At 37.0% G+C, this 25224-nt stretch overlaps 1 protein-coding gene across 7 annotated transcripts in view; it reads right to left on the bottom strand.

Annotated features, from left to right (window-relative positions):
• The window catches only part of KCNH7 (potassium voltage-gated channel subfamily H member 7), a 223069-nt gene extending 209132 nt beyond the window's left edge, over positions 1–13937 (bottom strand). For 6 of the 7 annotated variants that reach the window (XM_040561791.1, XM_040561796.1, XM_040561792.1 and 3 more), the window contains exons 1-2: positions 13278–13937; positions 11061–11291 (exon numbers count right to left, since the gene is read on the bottom strand). In XM_040561791.1, coding sequence (XP_040417725.1) covers positions 11061–11291; positions 13278–13353 — 307 coding nt within the window. In that variant the 5' untranslated portion in view covers positions 13354–13937. Of the gene's footprint in view, positions 1–11060; positions 11292–12599; positions 12644–13277 lie in introns of those variants that run through there. The other variant, XM_040561797.1, reaches the window with a different exon arrangement.
• Positions 13938–25224: the final 11287 nt, after the last annotated feature.

Genomic DNA, 25224 nt, shown 5'->3' with positions numbered 1-25224 from the left:
AAAATGTGAGCTTAGCAGCCACTGAACTTTCTTAAGCAAGCCTCCTACATTTTTTTTTGTCATTTATTTGGCAGTTCTAGTTTCTGTATTAAATTTGGAAACCCTGATGTCTCAGCTTGATTCAGGGTTTACATGAGGAAAAGATGAACAGGACTTGATTCCACCTTTGGTTTCCCTGCGGAAAGAGTAGAAAACAATTTGGCCCCTTCTTCAGTTGAGAACCCCAGCTGTCTCTAACCTCATTCCTGCACTTGAAGATCATTACAGTATGTATCCTCTCTAGGAGAAGATGTCATTTATCTATAAATTCTCATTTTACACACAGGACAGAGACAGGTCAACAAATGAATCATCCCTAGGATGTCTCTTTCTCAGACCTGGCCTGTGGCCTGAAATACTGCCTTAAGAATTATCCCTATTCAATGCAATTCCTAATAAAGATTGTTTTTCATAACTATCCCCTGCTTAATATATTTTCTCATTCTGGCTCTTCGTATTCATTTCTCGGACTCGGGCAATTGGGTGTTGTTTTTTTTTTGTTTGTTTGTTTTGTTTTGTTTTGGTAGTGGTTTGTTTCTTTGTTTTGATGCATTTATTTTTATATACACATTCTTATTTATACTGGGAAATACTACAATACCACCTTGGTGTACTGTCTTAGAAAAGAGAGGGGGACAGTGCAAAAATTCAGTAAAGAATGACAGTTTGGAATTATAAGCTTTTCAAGAATAATCATCCTCTTTCAAGGTAACAGGCACTTCATTAGTCAGCTCATTAGGAGTCACTTTAATTCGCTGTTCAGTTAAGACTTCCCATGATTTAGCATTTACTAAGAATGTTGCTTTATCTCTAAAACTGTTGTGAACTATAAAATATCATTTTTTGATGGGGCAGGGAGTAATTTTGGCAGTTCCTAAAAGCTGTTAAATGTCATGAGAGGGAAACCTGTCCTTACATAATATATATATATGACACAATAATTATAATTTAAAATCTAATCTTAAATTTGCATTTACATGTAAAAGTTTATGTTAGTCATTTCTCTTGCAGTAGTTGTATCTCAGTGTGACCTTCATACCTATGATATGTGATGCCTGATATTTTAGGACCTGTGGCAAAAAATAGTTTGGATAATATACTTTCCAGGTAACAATTAAGGTGAAAGATATAGATTTTTTCCACTGTCATTTCATCTCAGTTGATATATTTTCTTGAATTCATCAGCAGTGGAAATAAAGTGTTTTATTCATAAGTTTTTATTTACAGGAAAATGATCTCAAGGAAAATGGATTAATACCAAAATATTACTTAAAAAGGAATCAATTTACTTTGTTCCCATGGAGCAGGGATAATAACTCTTGCACATAACAATGTGAGAGAAATCATGTTTGAAAGAAAAGCATCCACACAGAATATATTTATCTGGCTAATAATTTTGTTTTGCATATCTTGGGTTCTGCAGAGACAGTAACACTACTGGCAATTCAGCTGCCATGGGATCTGATTCTTTATAAATGAAGTCAAAAAACAACCAGAAAAGAATGTAAATAGATGTGCATGGTCCACCAATAACACTTCTTCAGCTGGTATATTCTTGGTTTGTGTACTTGTTTTTACAAAATAGAATCACATACCTGTCTGCTAGGGAGTTATCTGTGGACCACACAGAAACCTCGTCTCCACTCTAAATAAACAGTAACCAGAGAAGGAGGATGCTACCTGCACCTAGCACCTGAAGTAAAAACATCACACATGGCAGACACTAATTCTGTATGTAGCTGGAGCAGAAGTTAGTAGTTTTTAATTAACTTTTTAGTATTTGAGGGCAGCTCTTTAGACCCCATTTCTGCTTATAGCATGAGAGAATGGATTTCCTGGTGTGGGGACAGAGAGAAACTCCGTCTTTATACAGCTTTATGGTCACCCAAAAACAGTGCTCAAACTCTACTCTATCCCTCTTCAGAACTTTTCTTTGAGAATCTGTGATTAAAAGCAGTAAAGCCACTTCTGTACCACCTCATATTCTTGTTGCCATAGGCAATCAGTGTAACTTACAGAAGCACTAATGATCCTCTAAAGTGTGGACCAACACCGACTGGGTCAGGATTGACGTTATACATAGAGTGTCTTTTCACATCAGTTTGTGAGCTGCTCCATTAATCCACAGGCAAGGCTCAGATATTGATTTATAGATACCTGGTTTTGTACTTCAGGGCTGTTATTCTCTCACATAACACGGTATGTTGTCTAAGGGATACAAATGGGCTTCAGAAATAATCCTTTTGGGAAGTGTCATTTCTGTTTGATGGACTTTGGTGTTGATTCTTGGTATGCTTTATCAAGCAAAAATGATGTTAGGCATTTACTATGGAAAAAAAGGATCACATTTTCCTTTCTTTTATTATCATTATTAAAAATGACCTGCACTTAAGGTTTCCTTCCATTCTCATTTGTAAACTGAAAGCATTTTTTCAAGCAAGTAGACAGAGCAGCAGCAGTGTTTTACCTTAAATACCGTGACAATAGGATTTATGGACTCTGAGACTTACAGTCTTCTGAAACTACAAAAAGAAAAGCTTTCCTGTACAATAGCCATAAACAAGCAAAATACTAATGAGATTATCCAGCATTTTTTTTCCAGAGAGGAAGGAGTAAAGCAGATTGGCACAAATGAGTTTTGAAAGGAGGAAATTTGCAAGCTATTTTCAGAGACACACTTGCATTGATTTCAATGAAAAGCAGCAGAGAATGCTCTTAAGAAATAAATATTCTTACAAAGGCACAGTCTCCAAAGTCTGAGAACAGCTGGGAATAAGTACTTTAAAACGTGTGTTAGTGATGAAGCATATTTACATGATGATTAACTGTTTTTCAAACAACCTAGGTTTAAGAAGAAGAAAAAAAGTAATAAATATCTATCCTTGGTCTGAAGTCATCTTTGCCCCTTATCCTGTGGATTAAAGTGTAGGCATGTTTTGTCTATCTTTTAATATTTTTTTTTCCTATATCTTACTTTGTATGTAGAAACTCAAATCCAGCTGATACTACTTGTCAGTGGTATAATAGGTCCCCACCAGCTGTGGGCTTACACCTAAAGACCAGGATTTTTAGTGTTGCAAAAATTAAATGTAGCAGTTTAATTCTGTGAAAGCTGTAGGAACACAAGCCAAGTCCTGTATTTGTAAGCATTGCTATCTAGCTCTCAGGTCATTAGGAGTGATTCTAGGTGCAGAAACAATCAGTTACAGTCTAGTCCCGTGTATTTGCTTTAAAGAGGCGAACAATTCACAATCTGATAATGTTAAGGATTAGTGTATTTGGGTATTGTAATAATTTCACAGTATCTGACGGAAACTGTTGTGTTTTTCTGAGCTGAACATTTAGGCATGACTTTGTTTTCTACTGCAGTCTCATGTGGCAAATCAGGAATTTAAATGAGGTCATGTCAGAATATAAAAGAAATTATTTTTATTGACTATGTGATACTAAGAAAGAACAAGAACGGGAAAGCAAAAACTTTCAGTAAGCAGGGAAGTACTGAAGGCAGCTCTGATTTCTGGCCTAAGCTTTCGTCTTGTAATTTCCACTTAATTATCAGCAAAGATATAGTTAACAATGTTGACATTTAATTACCATTTTTAGGTTTTGATGATATATCTCTTCTTTGTTAACAATGAAGCTGGAATATATTCTTTTTTTTTCTTTTTTTTTTTTTCCTCTGGATAACACTATATAATAACACGTACTATAATTGGGGGCAGTGTCAAGAGTAGGTATAATGAAATCTGTAACTAGAGTGGTTGATGAAACAGAAAAAGACAACAAGATCTCCCCTTTATAATATTTACTTTGACTTTTTTTTGACTACATTTTGGTATTCTTTGTGGTGATGTTTACTGATAAGATTTCACTGGGATTACAGAATGAGAGAAATTAAGAAAAGCAGAAATGAAAAAAAGCTGTATTATACCAGGAGGTTAGTGAGGGATCTTAAATGGGGCATTTATGGAAATATTGGAGGTCCAAAAGCTTCTTGTGACTAGCAATGGCTGGAATTCTGCTTTTGAAATGACATTTTAATGAAATTTCTAAAAGATTATTCAAATATGTATGTTATTTTCTTAAAAAAAAAAAAAAACACAAAAAAAACAGTATACTATACTGAAAAATTCAAAGTATACAAAATTATAAGACCAGTACTTCTCACCTCGGATGTGAACTTTCAGCTACGTAGACTATGAAAGCAGCTGTAACTATCAAGCCTAGAGCCCCACCGCCACTGTCATGCATCTGCTCTGCCTTGATCTTGGTTCTCGGCTACAGTTCTGATTGCTTTTGAGTTACGTGGTTTCCAGAGTAAGTTAGCAATTTCCACAGTCAGCTTGGTCTTGGTTAATGTGCTTCCCATGCTGCTCGATTAAACTTTTTCATACTTGGTTGGAAAGCTAGGAACAGTATGGACTGTCTAGCATATAAACTGAGTCATACACTAAGTCAAATATGTAAGGAACACTTTAAAACTGGACTTAAAACCAGTAAGGTAAAATCCAGTCCATACCACTATTCTTTTTCCATTGCATAAAACCAGAGAGATCAGTACCAATGTCAACATCGGTACTATTCAAAGTGAGACATTCTGAAGTTTGTATAACACCAAGTATGCATAAGGGTGCTGTTAGAAAAACAGTTACTCTATTTCCATGTCTCTAGCAAGGTCTGATTTGCTCCCTACACCTCTTTCTTTATAATATGTGATCAAGTTCTGTTGAGAAAAGAATTAATCAATAACACAAATCCGGAGTATGGAAAAACTCTGTTATTAGAATGTGACATTTGAAAAGACACAAATTGAACATAGAAAGAGGACGCAATAAGATTATGTGAAACCACACCAAAAAAAAAAACACCACAGACTAGCAGCTCTTCTTGTCTCATACACCAAAAATAAAATAGCTTTCACTAAAACTGAGAAGAGTATATTCAAAGCAGATAAAAACTTCATTAGGCAATGCCTAATTAAAAGATTAAACTCCACTCCATAGGATATTATTATTTTAAACAGTCTAGAAAAAAATTAATTTTGAATATGTGTATCATATCATAAACTTATAGTGCTATTTGACTCCAAAATGTGACACCTTCCTTACTACTATGGGACTCTATTTTCTACAGCCAGCAACCATTAATTCTTTGTAGCTCAAGCAAGGGAAATCTGTCCCTTGATTAGTATAAGTTCACCCTGTGACTTTCTGAATCCGGCCATAAACCTGTGCTATGAAAGTCCAGTGCCAGAAGAGTTCCCCCTAGACACTGTACTGAGATGAAATACTCTTCCTCATTCATTAGCCTGCAGGTTTTTTTTATTTGTGCCATAGAAGAACTTAAAACTGTCAGAAGATTTTTCCAAACCCTGTAAGATTTCTTTTTCTATTAAAGATGCAGTTGCTGTAGTAATAGTAATTGTATTCTTATTTGTTAAAATTAGTTGTATCTAAGCATACCCTTAACCCTGATATAAAGAGAATAATTTTAAAGACAGTTTAATTTTTGTTCCTTTTTAGTTAGGTAATGTCTTTCATTAGTAGGAATACACGAAAAGGGGAAAAAAAATTTCAAGTCCTCCTCCTTATTGAAAATAAATTCATCTTAACTTGAGAAGAGAAAAATAATTTATTAGAAAACAAAGTAATTGAAAAATATGGTTGAAATTGGTCCATACGTAAGCCTACTCAATATTTCTGAAAGCTGATTAAATCATTAGGTATCCTATGTGAAAAGTGAGCAAGAAGTGACCCACAGTTCTGGGCAGGCACAGAAGCCATAGCTAGACCGGGATGGGTGATCGCTGAATTGTCAGCTTGCTGCTTATGAGGCTCCCTGCCACAAAACCAGCAATGCTGAATGGGACAGGCAAAACTTTTGTCTTCTCAGGACAAGTATTAAAACGTACATTACTCTACCAACACAACAGAAGAGCATCTATTTCTAATAGTTCAACACCTTCATAAACACTCTGGATTTGTTCCAAGAAATTTTATTTTTAAGAATGTTAGCAAAAAAAAAAAAAACTTGCATTAAGACAGGGTTATTTTAGACAGGGTTTTGATGAAGGGGAAAAATGTTCTTTATCAAAATGCAGCAGCAGGTTATTACAGGTTGACTTGATTCATTCACCTTTCACATCAGCCATGGCTAACACATCGAATCTACAGTCAAAACTGCACTGTCTTACCCTCTTGTCAGAGTTAATCTAAGGGGACTTGACATACATGCAAGGTTCTTTGATTTTGGTTGTATTTTTTAATTGATTGGTAGGTTCACAGCATTTATGGAACACAAAAAGGTGATAAAAGGCCTGTGCTGGCTGAAGGCTAGATGGTGAACTTCTACATTAAGTCCTGATCTTTATATTTGAGAACACTTATTACCATTTTCACTTGGTCAATATGTTTACGTTTTTAAAAATTTTATTTTCTTATCCTCGAAAAAGAGCTTAAAAGGCCTTAAAAATGTTAGCTTGGAACCTTAATGTGTTTTAAGAATACAATTATATTTAATTTGCAGTTAGTTGCAACAAATTTCATTTCTCAAACTAGGTAAGTGGCAAGTAATTTGAGAAGTTTATAAGCACCCTGCAAATAATTGCTTAATCTTATATTTGCTCAACCCTATATCCTTCTGTAGTGCATCTAGAATATCTGCTGTTTATAGTATAAGCATAAATGATGTCCTTCTGTCTAACAGGTATACTTTATAAGCGTAAACATTTAAAACAGAGTAAGAAGTAACAAAGTATTCGGTGGAATACAGTCCTTTCTTATCCTTTATTATATATCCATTCTCAGTCCCAAAATAATTATACTTTTTATGTCAAAACCTTTACAGCTTTACCACCTCAAGCAATATTTTACAGCTGTCAAGAATGATTTATGCAATAATGACTTAAACTGAAAAATGGAGTCCTCAAAGGAAGAGCTGTCAAACATTTTCACCACAAACAACTTTATTAAAATAAGAATTGATATTCTGTATATATAATATCTTACCTTTAACTGTAATACAGATCATATAGCTATATAACTTGTGGAAATTAAGTTGTGAGACAGTGAGGAACATTCTATACAGTTACTTTGATATCAGAATATAATTTTTGAATTAAGCAGATGTAATGCCTTATGGGTAAGATTTAAAAAAAAAATGTTTGAAAGGAATATTTCTTGTCATTTATCTGCATTTAATTGCATGTTTTTTATTTATTTATTTTTAATTAAAGGGCTATTTACGTAAAAAGAAAAAGAATTCTTTGAGTCCTTAATCCCATAAGTAGTTCCAGTGAGAGCTTCTTTTGTGATGACAAACTATGAATTTGGACTGCTAGTTCTGGCATCCATCTATTCCTATTAACTGTTTTTCTCAGTAGTTGTTAATTCTTTTAATAGCTACGTAATTGTTTACTGTGGCTCTACTCTAACAGGACAGAGGATTAGAATAATCTGAATAGTCTAGATTGTGCAAATAACCTTCTAAAAAGAAAAATGAGTGAGAAGAAATTCAAACCAAATGTGGGCTATCAATCTCATTCTGATAGAAATACCGTAGTAAGGCCGTTAGCTGCAAATGTTAAAAACTTCCGTAAGTATGGGAAGTCAGTGTGGTTGGGACAGGGCCTGCTGGTTGTGTAAGTAATGCTGCCATTCCAACTTCATGCCACTGAAACAATTATACGAAGCTCTCACAGCTATTCTCCCTGTCTCCTCTACTCCCTCCCCATTCTGCACAGAGCTAAGGGAAACATGCCTAGTATAGGTAATACATTTATAAAACTGTAATATATTGTATTTCCATTCTCCTTTGACCGTTCTGTCTTGTCTTCCATATTTAAAGCAGTGTTGATTCAAACAGCTGCCATTTTCTGAAGATCAGCCTGCCTCAAAAAATTTCCCATTCTTCTGCCCCCTTCTCTTAACATGTGTGATTTAGCCTAAAAATTAAAGCAACAAACAGGAACATTCAGTCTATCATCATCAAGATGTTTAAAACTCAGTCTTGCCTTTTTTTTTTTTTTTTTTAATCTAGAAAAGTAGGCTATAGACCAGTAGAGAACTGTAGAATCCTAACATCCAGTGTATATGCAATATTGTTTTTCTAATGCAAGAAGTTCCTTTTAAGTTGAAGTTTCAACCTGCCTCATTTTAAAACTATGTGAGGTGGCATTTATAATCTAAAAGGAGAATAATTAGTTATACAGCGATTCTCTTTCTGCTATCTGCATTGCTGGACTTCTGATTACAAACTAGCTTTACAAGTGAGAGGATGTATGTTCCCACTGACATTTTCTTTACTTGATGTACTAGAAGAATTTTAATGCAAACAGTAGTTTATATAGAGTAAGTGAGAATGTGATAGGGAATAAGCTTTTATTTGCATTTCACTGGGCATTTATTGAGGACTCTGTAATATGGTCTTCAGAAACGTCTGTCTGCAGAACCTTAAGCCACTGACAACTTCATGAGCTGCCATTCTCCACTGTATGCTTAAGTATTATGTAAAGCACACCACACAATGGGTGGCTATGGAATATATATCTATATAATGTTAAATCAAACTTTCAAGCAGAGGGCAGTTCATTAAAGTAACTTGGGTTACTCACATAGAAAAAATTAAAGTTCTAATTGTGTTGGTATTGAGCTCTTAAAGAATTCTCATATTCACTCACACTACACAATACAAAATAAACAACTAACCAGGCACTAAAGTCTCAAATGTTTAGAAAATTCTTTAAATTTATTCTGCTTCAGAACCCAGAGAAAGTCCTTATTAGCTGTCACTACTCAGTATATAGTTCTATATAAAACACATTTCCAAATTTTAGATGAAAGGCGAAGTATATCTCTTTGGCAATTTAGAATAACTATTGAACATGTTTACTGAAATTTATTATATCAATCATACAAGTAGCTTAAATTTTGTAATACCACACAAACTTCAGAACTTTTTCTCACATTTTTTAAAGAAATTTAACATTATGTGGAATGAAACAAAAAAGTCTGATCGAGTTGTCTGGGAGTTATAAACTTGAGTGTCAGACCTATCTTGTATTTTGTCAATATTTGCCTATAATCAGTGACTCAAAATTTTAAATATTTAAATTTTTAAAAGTCACCTGTTGTTTGTTTAAATTTTGCAGTGCATACAGTGCATGATAAGTAATTTTGACCAGTATATTTTTCAGACATTCAACACACATTTGTCTAGAAATATTGTTCGTAGCTTTTGAAATTCCTTCACCTTTGAACATATAGTCTAGTACTCTTTCAATGTAAGGAAACTATGCACTGCAGGGAAGTTACTGAAAACCTTTTATGCCTGAGAGTGTTTACACTGAATAATCCGTAACTGTCATTTATAATGTACTTCAAAATTCAAAACTATTTACACAGGATATAGCAATTTTTGTGGTCAGTTTTGCTTTGGCCTCAAATAGATTGTGATGTGTTGCATGATGCCAGGATTAAGCATTTTAGAAAAATACTTATTTAGGGTAACTGATAGATAGCTATGCAGTAGTTAAGATAGTTAAAGTGCCTTTCCTACCTCCCATTATCGTGGGAGACTGAAGCGCTTTTAAATAACCAGATCTCAAAACAGTGCTTCAGGCTTGTGGCTGTGAAAGTTGGCAATGACATTCTCCTTTTGCAATATTATTTTTAACACATGCCAAGTTAACGCAAACACAGGCTAGATGTGTACAGACACAGTGTCAGGTCTCCTGATAAATCTATGTTTAAGGCACAACTACAACAACCAGTCTTGAACAAAATCTACTCCAGTCCACCAAACCAGGTCTAAGAACAAAGGACTGTAATGAGAATGTGCTAAGAAGAATATTAAATATTGGTAATGTGGGTAGAATGGTTGGCCTGAGTCCTATCTGAATTATACTAGCCTAAGCTAAATATAATATTAAGTTTCTCCAAGATAACAACAGAATTACTAAGAACAGGGTTTAACTCTGTGACTTTAAAATGACAGAGCATCCATTGCATGTGATTCTAAAATTGATGCAAACAACACACTGGCACTTCTCCAGAACTAATTTAAGCTCAGCATTTGAATATGAATTTCCTTTTCCTTCTCCCAAGAGTATATATACAGCAAGTGATGGAATAAGGTACACCACATATTCACAATTTGTATTTGTTTGAAAGACAGGTGTTTCTGTAAATAACACTAGGTAATCAAAAATAAAAAATAAAAAAAATCCAATGTAACTATTAGGTATCATAATTAGATTTCATGTATGTTTTAATCTACAAAAACAGTCGCTTATTTACTTTATGCTCTCTTAACAGGAAAAAAAGCATCAGAAGCGCAGATTTAACCACTCTTTCTTATATCAGCAATAGTGTTAAAAGATTATACCGAATCTTCACTGTAAAACAGGGATACTCCTCATAGTTTAACCATCCCATATTTGTTACTGTGACAACATAATTCTAGGACAACTTTTGTGATTCAAATATAGATACTCCACAGTATCTCATCTCTGAGAAGGATTTTCCTCTTTCTTTATAAGGCAATACTGTCTTCATTATGGGCCAATTTTTGCTGCTTTCAATCCCCTTGTGCTTTATCCATTAAAATACTGCATTTAAATCAAACTATGGTTTCAGGCTGGCAGAATTAAGTTCTCTGAAATGGATACATCATTCCTACTTTCTCTGAGATGAAACAGTTCCTACAAATTAAGTCAGAAGATTCCTGCTCTGTGCTTGAGTTATCTTTTCATTGTTGTAGGACTGTTTACTGTAGGAGATTTACATCTAATTTAAAGCTCTTACATTCAGCTCTATCATTCAGCTCTTACAGTGAGCATACAGTGAAATACTCTATACAGCCACTACTTTCAGGGCAAATTCCCTTACTGATACACGTAATTGTACTTCACTGGACATCAAAGGAGATACAACCTACTCCAGCGAAGGGTCTGGCCAGCAGATCATACACACTTTTACCTGATAACCAAACACAGAAGTTTTGAATATAAAAACGGACTTTACCATCTTTGTGATAATAGGTAACTTCCACTTTCCTCTCCTCTGACCCCAGCAGTGCTTGAGCAATTTGGGCAATATGATGTCTTTTAGTCTCTGGTCCATGAAGAAAATCACAGGTGCAAGGTTTCTGCATGACATCTGGCCTGGAGAACCCAGTCATCTCACAGAATCCATCATTGCAGTAGATGATAGCACAATTCTGCACTCTAGCATTAGCAATGATGAATTTTTTATCTGCAATAAAAGAAAGTGATGCATTTTTTAGTAGTCTTTCAACTTTTCATAAAGTGTCAATTGCATGGATGGCTGCTAAACAACCACTCATTTCACTGGAATGCCTGAAATGCAGAGATTTTCAGTCATTTAATGGAGTTAATTTGATCCATAGCTTTTAAAGAAAATTCAATAAAATTAAAATACATTAAAAATGAAGATAGTTGTCTTTTAAGGAAATAAAGCTAGACTGTGAAAGTCTTTTGCAAAACTTCTTTTGACATTTTTCTTTTTTAGCTTCAGTGAAACATAAGTGATTAGTATCATGCTGTCAGCCGTAACTCCACGGAAAGTCCTTGAAAGTTAGTCGCTTCTTTGGGTGGGGGTTGAAGGTGGAAGGGAAGGGGGTTCTACGGTGATAAAGCCCAACCAGCTGAGGCTACTCAGTAGGGACTTTCACCAAGTTGAATGACATTAAGTTCATAGTCAGTATTTTAAGAAAACTATCTGGAAAAAAACACGATAAATGTTTGTTCTCTGTGACTGTTTTAAAGTTACATTTATGAAATAAAATGTTCCTTAGTAAAAACATGAATATGAAGGTACATCAAAATCAAAGATTGTGGCGTTTCAAACATTTTTTAGTCCACTGAAGTTCTGTGCCTTAGTCCAACATGCTTTCCCAAACCCTCACCTGCAAGAAAAGTTCAAAAGTTGTCTTTCAACTGTTATTTCATTTGTCTCCGTTTACCACTATAACACACTATTCCAGTTTTAATTACAAATGTACAGTTTTGATATATTTACTGATAATAACATCAATTTCTGTTTATGTTAATCACACTAGCAAGCCCCTCACTTTTAGAAAAGACTTTTTATGTGATACCAAGTTAGCAGTACAAGTCTTCAAAATTTTAAAGATGTTCGGTCTTTGAGCACAGTGCAATATTTGGAGAGAAAAATACGGATTTCATTCTTGCTGTTTTCTACTATCTTTCAATCATGCTGAATGTTCACTATCACTTGACTATTTAAAAGGTAGGGTTTTATATTCTCAACGTAAAAACGACATAAAAACTCTACTCAAGTAGCAACACTGACTTGGCATTTGGTTAAGTCAGGACTACAGTCTTTATATTATTCTCAAATAACAAATATTAAATTGGTAACGTATGGCTAGGTATAAGGAAGTATATAAACTGGAGCTAGCTCTAAGAGTTTGCACTGAACTGATACTAAAAATATGCTAAATATTTAAATAAATGTACATATATCAAAACTACTGTTTCTAAATGAAATTCATTTTAAGCATCAAGTGTTCCTTCCTACCGTTAACAGTAAACCAGAGTTCATCCAGGAAAAACACCTCAGCTTCTCAGCCTCCTCGACAGGTAGTAAAACTGCTGCATTGGAAAAGACCTCAGAGACTCTCCCTGAGGATGCATTTGCACTGGTTTGATAGATATTTTAGGCTTCCATAAACAAAGCAGAAATATTTGACAGATATATTAAAATGCAGTCACGATGACAAGGTAAGAATATTTTGTTTAATAGCTCCTCTGCATATTATTTGGTTCCTTTAAATCAAAGTCTGCCTGTTATACTTTATTTTGAAAAGACAATGATAATTAATAACAATAACAACAATAATAAATCTACCCGATTTTCTTAGCCACCATATGGACAACAAAATTTTACACTGTGTTTCAGAGACATCTCACTGGTTTAGAAGGTAAGAAATATAACTTCTGTAGCTATACAACATGGATACAGTCAAAGATAAAAACTGTTCATTGAAATAGGGGAAGAAAAATGAAAAGCTCAATAATTCAAGTCGGTAATCTGCATTCTAGATCAAAAACAACGTTACTCCTGCGAGGGATCCCCTCCTCACCTCTGGGGTTTTCTTCCCAAGCTACAAACTTAAAATAGTCCGGAGCTGCTGTCCATTTAGTCACAAGCAGAATCAAACTACTGTAGCAAAATAGATAGAAAGAGAGAACTTACTTTGCCCTTCAAATTTTCGTATGATTGTGCCCAAAAATGTATTTTGTGGTGCCACATGACCTCTGCGAACAGGCATGTTTGTACAGATCTTCGGCTTTCTGTGCACAATGACTTCTCCAGGGATCTCCTACACGGCTCCAGCCCAAAGCACCGAGCCAGCTACCCTTTGTGACAAATCATCGTCCTCTGGAGCTCGGAAATCTCTTCCCATTAGCACCACTTCTAGACACACGCTTTTCCTATCGGAGTCAGATCCATCCCCCAGTTTCTTTCTTTTTCTTTCTTTCTTTCCTCGCTTTCTTTTCTATTTTTTTCCTGGAGGACCTCGGACGCTATTGTCTGGGCGGGTAGGGGTGGGGTAAGCAGGAGGAGGGGGGGGAAGATTACAAGGGTAATCGATCTCTAGCACCAAACATCGCCAATTTTCCAAAGCAAATGGCTGTGACCCGGCAGTTTCCGACGCTGTAGCGGTGGTTGGAGGGCTGGAAGACTAATGTTGCTCCGCTGCCAGAGGGAGTGACGTTCCCCCCCCTCCGGGCTTCACCACGGCGCGCAGCAGCTCGGATTACTCAAGCGTGGCAAGAGCCAGCCAATAAATCTCTTCAAAACTCGGCGACGAACAGCGGCATCGGGAACGAGCTACACCCCGGCACGGCCTCGGCGCGCCTCAGCCCCCCCTCCGCCGCAGCTGCAGGGGTGCAGCGGATACCCGGGGCGCTGGCGGCGGGGGCGAAGGGGGGGGTGCCCGCTGCCTTCGGCCGCCCCCTGCTTCCCCGCCCCGCCGCCCCTGCACGGCTGCCGAGAGCGGCCCCAGGCGCTGCCAGGGCCCAGGGGAAGCAGCCTGGTGCACGCCCCGTCTGCGGTTGGGGAGTGTGTGTGTGTTGGGGGGGCGTTGGTGGGGGTCTGTTTGGAGCGATGGGGGAGAGGAGAGGGACCAAGGGACCACCGGCGCCCTCGGCATCCTTCCCCGCCCTAATGCGCGTCCCTTCCCATTCCGCAGCGCGACCTAGGCGGGGGCTTCCCCCCCCATACACACACACACTCCCCTCCTGTCGAAACAGGGGGAACCCTCGGCGCGGGGGGGCGCCGCTGCCCGGCCGCTGGGAGGCTGCCTCCCGGGGCCGGCCCGGAGCTGGCCGCGGTGCTGAACCCGCCCCGCACCGAGGCGCCGCCACCGCCCGCGGCCGGGCCAAGGGAGCGCCTGGGTTCCGCCCCCGGCCTGGCTCGGCTCGGCCTGGACCAGCCCATAGGGCAGAGCGTGCTGTTTTGGGGTTGTATTAGGGCTTCCCGCTCTACCCAGCAGGTGGAAACGGGGCGTGCTCAGCACGGGGAAGGTCGGCGAGGTGATACGGGGAGGGAGCTGGGGGCAGCCATGCGGTGCTGGAAAGGCATCTCCAGGGGAGCGCAGAGCAGAGGCGGCTTCTTAATAAACTGACAGGGAAAGGGAGTTAAAAAAAAACAACAGAGGGGCACCTGCTCCCTGTTCTTTGTAATATCAAGCGCAGGATATTGAGCCGGCAAACCACTGCCTCCCACCTGTTCTCCCACAAGACAAACAGGTGTTTCCTTATTCCTGTGGGTTTTTCTCAGGTGTGGCCTGTGTTTCAATGTTACCGCGTGTCTTCCTCTATATTTATCAGGGGAGGGACACAGTCTGTTGAGTATGTGGGTACATTTCTTGACTAATTTCATTTAATCTTAGAGGAATCATTCTAGATTTACACAACTGTAAATAATGTCTGAAAATACCACTTATATACACATAAATTGTATTTAGAAGGCTGCATAGTAATTGGCTGTATACTAATTACAAAACCTCAGCTAGATTAAGTGGTATGTAATCAGGTACATAATCAATCTTAGGAAGTGAGTGTTGCTCATTTACAGAATAAATGTTGAAATGTTTTAATCTGTATACTCAGATGTCTGAATCAAAGGAATAACAGCCATATATATTCTTTGTAGTCACGCTATGTGGAGAACTGTAACATCTTTGACTTTCTGATCAATGCTAGAGAGTGAAATTCTGAGGATATTTTTACTCACTCTTCATGTAGTGAACTGTGGATGAGGCTGCAGGTTGATTTTTTCTCTTTCAGCTGTTTATTTTGACCAATAACACCCATATATTGCTCTGAAAATGTATTGAAGGTCCCAAAGACAGCAGCTGAACTTGGGGACATAAAAGTGAGAGGAGCATTTTTATTTTAACATTGTATGTAATACCTAACATCTTGTCCAATTTTAATTGTCAGGAGTGAATTAATTCTGATTTTTACATAAAGAAATCGTACTTTGGTGTTTCTAAAACAGCAACAGAGAATAAGCACAATAAAATTGAAACCTGTACCAAACAATCAATGTTTGTTTTCAGTATTCAACAGTTAATACCAAATTAGGTCAACTGAGGAACCCTACAGGCTACTAGAGTCCGGAATCCTTTAGGTGCCTGGCTGGCACAAAAATACATAAATTAAAAAACAAACAAACAAAAAACCACACAACACAACAAACAAAACCCCACAAAATAAAATCGAGAATACAAATCTCAGTGAAGCGCCATCTTTTCATGTTGTTTGAGCATCAGACTATATTTGCCTAAAATAGCAGAAATTAAGATTCCATGGCTCCAGAAGTCCTTTTCCATTCTGTCTCCTGATATTTACTAGAAGCTTGCTGTTGATTAGGTGAATGTACATCAATCAGAGTCCACAATTATTTCCCCCTCCCACCTCCCTTTGTTGGTTTAGGAACTGCTCAAGATAACCCCAGCCAAAACAAGATGACTGCTGCTGAAAGACAAGATCTGAGACGTGTTTTTTGTCAGGGGAGGAATTCACAAGAATGATGGCATGTAATAACCGCATAAGCAATAGGTGGCATCAGAAAATCTTTCATCACGGTGATTTACACCCCTGCAGTCTCGTAGATGCTCTGTTACTCCTGGAGTGTTTAATACTCATTGTGCATAATGTTTTATATTTTCCTGTAACAAGCCAACAGTGAGAGAAGTGCAAGATGAACATATATTAAAACTGGACAATTTAGTAACACAGAGAGAAAAGTGATCATTTGAAAGGATTTGCATTTGAATGGGAAAATATGCATGTAAGTGACAAAGTTTGAATTCATCATAAACGTGCCTCTCTAGTGTGATGAAAGAAATGGAGAATGCCATGGAGATATATGTTTTATCTATAAAGTTGTGCGGTTGCCAGCTCTGCAAGGGACCAAAATGCCAAGGGAGGGTCTCTCCTGAGCTAAAATGCATCTAGCACGACTGATCCCCTCATTCTCTGCCCCCTTGTGGCACTGCCCCTCATGGCACCGCCCTCGCCACAGCCCAGCGATAGTTCCCCAGTGAACACTGCTGCTCTGCAGCAAAATTATATATGGCATTTCCTGGCCTCAGGATTGAAGCTGATTTTGAAATTTCAATTTCATGAGATTTCAGTGGTTTTTCTGACACGTTAACTACTTCTCGTTCAAGTTCCTTAGGAGAATTCAGAGGGATATATGACTGGAGATGTGTTATTGAGCTATTTTGACATTTTAGCAGTTAGCAATTAAATCTCTTATCATGAGGAAAAGATATCTCTGTGGAAACGTCTCTAATCATATTTCCCATTCATTTTGGTGAAAAAATATAAAAAGGAGTCATTCAGTTTTAGTCCAGCGTTCCTATCACCCTTGACTACGGCTTTATCTCTTTGATGCTGCAAGAGATTGACTCCCTAAGAGAAATTCTTTCCTTCTTTTTTTTTTTTTTTTTTCCAGCTCAAATAATCTTTAGCTGCATGTTGTTCCTTCTCAAAGTCTTGTTTCCATTTCATCGTTGCCCTGATTCTACAGTTTGCCTGCTGTAGACAGAAGTTTATTAGTGCAATCCCATATGAATAAATACACTGGAGCAGTATACAGTTAAGTCTTGATAGTTTTTATTTTGTTTTATTTAGGTTTTGCTTATTTCATATGTGTGCATGTGTTTCATTGTTCCAGCTAGCATGAGATATCTGTGTTGCTTTGATATCTGTGTTACTTTTGCAGTCTATATCATGTATGCCCTGTCATTTATTCATCCATCTGTGCCTCCAATTTTAAATAAAGCTGTGAGTGTCTTCAGGGCTGTCAAATGAAATAATGAAACTGTATTTGAATTCCATTTTGTGCTAAGATGGCCTTTGTGATTCCTTGAAAGATTTATGTCTCTTAATGAACATCTTCTCTTCTCTTCTCTTCTCTTCTCTTCTCTTCTCTTCTCTTCTCTTCTCTTCTCTTCTCTTCTCTTCTCTTCTCTTCTCTTCTCTTCTCTTCTCTTCTCTCTAAAGTTTCAAAATATAGCTCTAGAGCTCTAGATTTTATTTTAATCCCTTATGGTAATAATGATAATCAATTAGGTTATGGCTGGCTGGGATTTAGGCCTACAGGTAAAGTGTGCAGTTACCTGGGACAACAGGCTGCCAAATTACCTCTGTTGGAGAAGATAGAAATCAGCTGTTTGAAAATCATTAGCAGCAAAACAGCAAATCTCTGCTGGTGCTGTGGAGAAGATTTTAGGGTGTATGTGGCAGCAGTTTCTGCTGCTAGAGCTGGCTCCTTCTATGAGTAGTTTTTCTTTACTTGCACTGTGCTGATACTCCAAGACCAGTAAGTCTTTCATAATCCTACAGCGATGTAGCTTACACAGCTGCCTACATAGTGAAATAGAAATACTTCATTATTGATGCAAAATTCACCTTGAGTTATGTTTGAATATGATTATTTTATATTTCACTTTCGTTGTTCTCTGAAAAAAGCTCTTATTTCTAGCAAGACCATTGATGTTAATGAGATTGCATGAATGTAATTTCTCTTTGGCCTAAAGGTTTACTTCATCGCCATGTCTGTGTATGGTTCTCATTAGTATTCAGGACTTCGGATGTTTCAATGGGAGAAAACATATCAAGTATTTAGTATTGCAAAATGATAAAAGAAGTGTCCGTACCATATTATGCTCTAAAAAGTGGTTACAAGCTTCTTGTTAAATTTGCAGCCAGCTGACCCTCAATAGTCATGCGTTCTGTTCCCCTGCCTCCTTTCCCCCTCAAAAAAAAAAGTTATTTGGGATTTTGTTCGATGTATAATATGTTTTACATGGAATTCCCTCTCTGAGGGACTGTAACTTGATGATAAGAATATGAATTATAAATGCAAAATCTTTAATTGCAGAACTTCTGAGAGCTTAATCTTTTAGGCTGATAAAGGTAATGTCACATGGCAAGAAACTAAGATAGCAGGTAACTTTCTCTGGAAGGATTATGAAAAGTTAAGTCTGTTATTCTAAAGTATATGTTACTCTTATTACATGCTATGTTGGAATGCCTAGGGATTCAAAACCTCATGACTTAAGATTGTTTTGGAAGTAGTATGTACAGGTCATGAAAACAGAATTACAAAAAGCATCAATATATCCATCTACTTTATGTCCTGCCAGTGGATTGTTCCCTTCAGTATATTTGTGTTTGTATTATTCATTTAGGATTTAAATTATTCAGGCAATGAGGCTTCCACTTCTTCCTCTGAGAGACTCTTTCAATATCTCTCTGTCTCACCACAGGGTTTCATTCCCTCATATTAAGCCACGGTTTTGGTGTGTTCTCTTGCTTTGGGAGTTTACATTATTTAGATGCTCATCTGATTCCCTGGGTTCTTGCCCAATAATGGGTGCCTCCAATTACTCCTTGCTGACCCTCTCTGGCCAATTAAGAGTGACAGAAATGACCCCAGCATGTTCTGTGCCTCTTGAAGGTTTTCTAGTTGTATTATATTGCTATGTCTGTCATTCTGGCAGATGTCATTCCAGACAGAACACTGGTAATAACTAGGTAAGGACATAAAACATACTTTTATTAATTTATTCTTTTCCTCATACATACTGAAATTACAGCAGCATACAAAGCAGAACCCTGCTCTGTATTTTTGTGGATAATTATTCTGTACCAAGGGAAGTGTAATTGAAGGTAAATATGTGCACTTTCTGTAATTCGTCTTCCATCATAACAGAAATTCAGGCATAATATTTTGGAATAATAGTTCATGTAAGAACTATCATAACTAGATCACAGCTTAAGTTTGGTTTCTTCAGAAGTGTATGCTTAACAAAATGGAGTGAACTGGGAGAAGGAACAAATTCTGATCTGTATGCATTCATTGCTAGAGTATGAAAGGGTAAATCATTTACTGTATGTTATTTATTTAACTAGACCCATCTATTTCTAAAACTACTTATCTTTGTACCCGAGTTCCCCCTACCTTGTCTACAGCGTATTCACACATTGGGTGATAAGACTGCCATTTGTCAGGTGAAATTCCTTCCTTTTCTTAGCTTCTCCCTTGGATAAACTGTAGTTTGGATTTCTTTTGTCTGTATATTCTGTCTTTTTATCAATAATAATGAAAGGTGCATGCACCTTGTATTGGAGCTGGCTTAACGTGGTTCCTGGCTCTCAACCTAATGCTTGTGAAAAGTACAGAGGTGGTGTAGAGCTTCCTGAGCTTGCAGGCTTTATGGTTTTACTGAAATTGCTCCTACTTCAACTGCAGCAGGCACACAGGGTTTGTGTCCTCAGAGAAAACCAGGAGGTGAGCTAGCCTGAGCTACGATCTTCTGGGCATGTAGCTCCAGCACATTCTGTGCAGGCAGAATTTCCTTTCACAGAGAACTTCAAACTGCATTTCTATGCAATCATAAATAAAAACATACATTATCAAAATCACTCACAGAATAGACTCTCTCTTCCTAACCAGCTCTGTGTAAAAAATGGTACATCTCTATGGGCAAGGTTTACTTCAGAGAGGTCACAAGATGAAGAAGCTCATTTCTATTCCTCAGCCTTTTTCCTAGCATCAAGCCATAGGAGCTGAATTCCTGATCTGGTAGCATTTCCATATGCTGCTAGCTTAGCAGGACAGTAGGGTAGCCAGAGCTCCTCTTTTCTTTTTCCTCTGCCCTGCAGCAACTGATAGTGAGGCACAGCTGCAGGGGAGAAAAGGGCAGCAGATACTCTGAAGGTTCACATTTGGGATTTTTCTTGAGTGACCAAGGTGCAGTGAGGCCTTTTACCTCCTTTGGACGATATCAGACTAGATGTGTTTTCAGTCAGTAATCACACATAATTTCTTCCTATTACAGGTTCATTTTAAAATCAATAATGTGCAGTTTTGAAGCATATAAAGTGTTCTTATTTGGGCACCACGTTATGGCAGTACAGATTATCCTTGCAGATTTTTCATTTTAATAGATAATATGGATTTGTTTTACTTCCCTTCCTTGTGCTGATATGTTGTAATTTTGCATAGATTTTGTACCCTCCTCCTTGAACTGTGAACTCAACAATTTTGGATATGGTGTCCCAGAACTAAGCATAGGAAATAAATTCCAATTTAACTGAGAAGAGGAAAAAAATAGTGTGAGCTTTTTGTGTCAATGTCTCCATACTCACTTGATGAAGGTTATTTTTTTTCTCCGAAATATCTTAGTAGTAGTACATTGTGTTTCTATGTTAATCAGAAAACCCAGACAAGCAGAGTATGCTTTTTCATTTTTAGTGTTCTATACCTTCTTTGCTCTTTCTGCATTCTGTTAACATACTTTACACGGTCACTTCATCTAATAAGGTAACTGCAGTTTCTACACTGTGCTCGCTTAGTCATTAACAATTTATTATTAGCATATTCTAACAGTTCTGTAGGCGAAGCTTTTCTCCACCTGGCATATATGTTTTCTCGCTACAACTGTATTTTTCCACTTTTGAATTTTTTCAGTATTATTCTCACAGTAATCATATTTCTCTGCAATTATACAGAGTCCAGAATCAGATAAAACTAATTATTCCTGACACTGTAGTTATCGGTACTGTTGTTCAAATTGCTGTCAACAGTAATCTGCGTATATCCAGGTCACACATTTTTCTTCCAGTATTCCCACTTTCTTTCATAATATCATAGCATGAGATCACAGCCAATTTTATTACAAAAATCTGTGTTTGTCTAATTCATTTGAAGAGACATCCGTATCCTGAAAGAGCAATTTCTGTCACAACTGTAGCATATGAGCTGATCTGCTGGTCTCTGCAGATAAAATACATGTGATGTAGGCCATGTTTTCAAACCAGGTGCCTGTCTGATGCTAGCATCTCCAGAAACTATATTGATGCAGCTGCAAATGAATGGCTAGATTTTTCATCAATGCTAAGGACTGTATTTAGTAATACTACTGAAGCCAATATGAACTGCAGGTACTTGGCAAATGAGAGTTTTGCTCATAATCTGTAATGGCAGAGATACTCAAATGACATATCTTGCTTTTTTGAAAGGGTTGTTTGCTGCCTAAGATGTATTTTATTAAAATAATCTCTCCTAGATTCCTCCCTTTGCCATTATGTCTACTTCATCGCAATACAATTAAGATATATACTGTCATGTTCCTCCTTCTGGATTTTCCAGTACTTGTCTACCATCCAGTGCAAGTTTGGCAGGATGAATAATGACAGTCAATATTTCTGCTTTGAAAGAGTACTAAAAACAGTACTATATCCCAAAATACATTCAGAAATAATTTTGTTCTTGAACTCATCATACACTTCCTGTAATTATTTGCATATTTTCTATTTATCATTGCTTTTCAAGTTATTTAAGGCAGGTGCATATTGGATCACATTAGAGATACTCATTCTATTGATGATTATGATGATTTTTACTATTTCTATACTACTTATTTTCGTTGTATAATATCCAACTATTGTGGTACATTTTTTTGAAAGCAAGGTCTTTAGTTTGTTCTGTAGCACCCAAAGCTGTAACTCAAAAGCTAGTCTTTAGCTTGGTAAAGGTGTTCTTGAAAGCCTAGTTTCACAGCTCCTGGTGGTGATGGAAAACAACACAAAAAACAACCCACAACTAACCCATATATTAGTTATTTTTTTATATCTATCCAAACTAACCTGTAGACTCTCACAAATTCCAGATCCTTGCAGATCCAGGGGCAGATTCACATATGAAACTCTACTGCTGACAACATTGATCTCATTGTTTTTTTTGTTTTTTTTTTCCCTTCAGTCCCGGAGGAACTGAAACATGAAATAAAAAACATGAAGTTGTACTCAATATAGTCAGGAAAATGAATTTGAATTTTTCTTAGTAAAACCTGATCTTTTTTTCTGGGGAATTTTGGGAAGTTAATATTTGTAATCAGGATGCTCTTCTGAGGGAGAAATTGTAATCAGCTCAAATAGTTATGATTTCACTGCAGTCCAACCTGAAAGCTCAAGACTGCTGTGATTCACTCAAAAGTTAACATTGATTTTTTTCGGACCATGTCAAAGTTCCCAGTCTAGGTATATACATCCTTTGGGGCTCACACATGCCAAGTATATCTTCAGTTTAGGACAAAAATGTAATCCCATTTAGTGGTGCCATAGTCCTTTCTCTGCTACTGTCACATAGATGTGATGATTGCCCAGAGAGACTGTTTAGTCCTCTTCCTCAGAAGTTCTAAAGACCAGACAGGATCAAGCTCTAAACAACTTGGTTTCACACCTCATCACTGACACTGCTTTGGGCAGCAAGTTACACTAAATGCTTCCTGAGGTTCTTTCAAAACTGCAATCTTATATGTTCCTATGATTTATTCATCCCCTCCTTCCCCGCCCCCCCCCCCCCCCCCCAGATATACTAGGACAGGATTTCAGATTATTCATGGTGTGCAGATGAGATATAAATAGTGCTACTTGAGCTTTCTGCCTATATCTATGTGCTGGCATCACATGGCTCCCTGAAACACATGGATCCATTTCTACCATTAACCAAAGTTCTTGCACTTTCTAATATCAATGGTATGATATGAATATAATTTCTGAGTCTTGAGATGTTCCATAAGCAATGCTTTATTGATTAACACTTTAGAAGGCTGTCATATACATGTACGCTAGCAAGATACCAGTCTGGGACAACTGAAACCTTTTCAGACTAAATAGTAAATGTAAAACCACAGCCTTTCCTTGTATCTTTTGTATTCTTTTCAACTATCCAGACGGCAAACACACTTCTCCTGGATCTCAGAGCCCCTCTGTCTCAGTACTGCTTTTCACTAATGAGAGCTATAAGTTTACAGGGTTATTCATTCACCTGCCATAAAATATTTTCAGATCTATAATACTCTTCTTACATTCAGGGAATAAGACCTTTATTTCTTCCTCAGCTCCCTTGTGCTAGTATAACTTAGGAACTTTGTTGATCCTTCTCAGAGGTGGAGGTTCATGGCATCACTGCTTGCCTACCAGATTTCCATCTTCCCTTTTTTGAGTCTCTCTGTCCTCAGCACTGACATATTTTCCTTTCCAGTAGTCATGTGAGCAGGCTAATTTGAATAACCGCTATAGAGAGAATACAAGGAGTTTGATTTTTTTGTTTTAATTTTATTTATGAAACGTAATTTGATAGTGAGTAGTACAATCACAGTGCAGATGGCAATGTTAGGCGTGTCTTATTACCTGGAACAACTGAGCATTGTCTGCCTTCTATAATTTTAATTGGCCTTCCCTCATCTTACAGTAAAAAATTACAACATTGTTCTTGATGTATACTGAAAAAGGACAATAAACTAACTTACTTCTGATTCAGTTCCTATGGTAGGCAGTGGAGGTGTGGGCACTAACCAACACCCAAAGGAGGTGGAAGCCTGGACAAATAAGCAATAAGTAAAGTATGAGTCTCAAAATGATTTGAATATACATCTTTAAAAGACTAAATAGTCGTAATGGAGCAATTTATTCAAAACATCAATTCTTCTGAAGAACCAACATAGCAGTCAGCTTCTGTCATTGAGCACCTTCTGGGATCAACATATCACTTGTGTCACTTGCTTTAGAACTGATTAACTTCAGGACTGTGTTTTGTATGTTAGCCTCTTTGTTGGTCTTCTAGTGAACATTTCAGTCAAAAACCTTGAAAGCAAAAATGAAAAGGAAGAGAGAAATTACCAATAATTGCTTTATATTAATATTTATAGACTTACAGCTGCTGCTGGTTGAATGCACACACTTCATTGGGTGAATTTCAGACAAGCCAATTAATATCAGTTAGTAGAACATAGCTACTTAGCTTAAAAAAAAAAAGCATGTATTTATGTCATGAGAAAGTGGACATTTGTGGTTATAGGAAATGTTATCAATTATGAATCCAAGCACATATACATTATTAAAGTCCTCCTGAAATAGTTCACATTTGAGACAGATCATGGGATATGTTAATCTGGCAGTGGAGGCTATAATACTGTCTGCTTTTCCTATGTGAAAAGGCCTTGGAAAGGACAGTAATGTTACAGTAATATTTGACAACGGCTGCCAAACCACACATCTACTTCAAGTCAAAACTTTATATGAGGAAATGTAAAGAAAAGAAAAAATGAGATTAGGTACTTTTAGTCCAAAAAAAATATTACTTCCGATTATGTAATCAGTACTGTCAATAATAAAATTTTACTTCTTTTTTAGTTTTCAGTCTTTTAAATCTCTAAATAAATAAGAATAAATTGGCAATCAGTTCTTGTTTAGTGGTTAAAAGACATTTTTAACATCTGCTGCCTGATTAACATCTACTAGCCAAATGATTTAGTTTTACCTTCCTTTTACTCTCTGTGTATATTATAATATCTCTCCACAGCTATTTCCTATGTTAATCAAAGTTGATGAGATACTTGGGATTTTACGATATTCTTCATGGTAGAAAATTTTTTGAAAATTGAAAGATTCGATATTTAATGATCATAATTTTACTTCTATTTCTATTAGCTAAATTCTTGTGAGACTGATTCAGTGAAATCAAAGAAAATGATAGGGCTGGTTTTTTTTGTTTGTTTGTTTTTTTCATAAATGAACAGGAAAGGTATCTACCTTCTTCAGGGGACCTT

This window comes from Cygnus olor, chromosome 6 (genome assembly GCF_009769625.2).
Source record: "Cygnus olor isolate bCygOlo1 chromosome 6, bCygOlo1.pri.v2, whole genome shotgun sequence".
Classification (NCBI taxonomy): Eukaryota; Metazoa; Chordata; class Aves; order Anseriformes; family Anatidae; genus Cygnus; species Cygnus olor.
The sequence above is the reverse complement of the archived record's forward strand: the minus strand, read 5'-3'. Positions and strand labels throughout refer to the sequence as shown.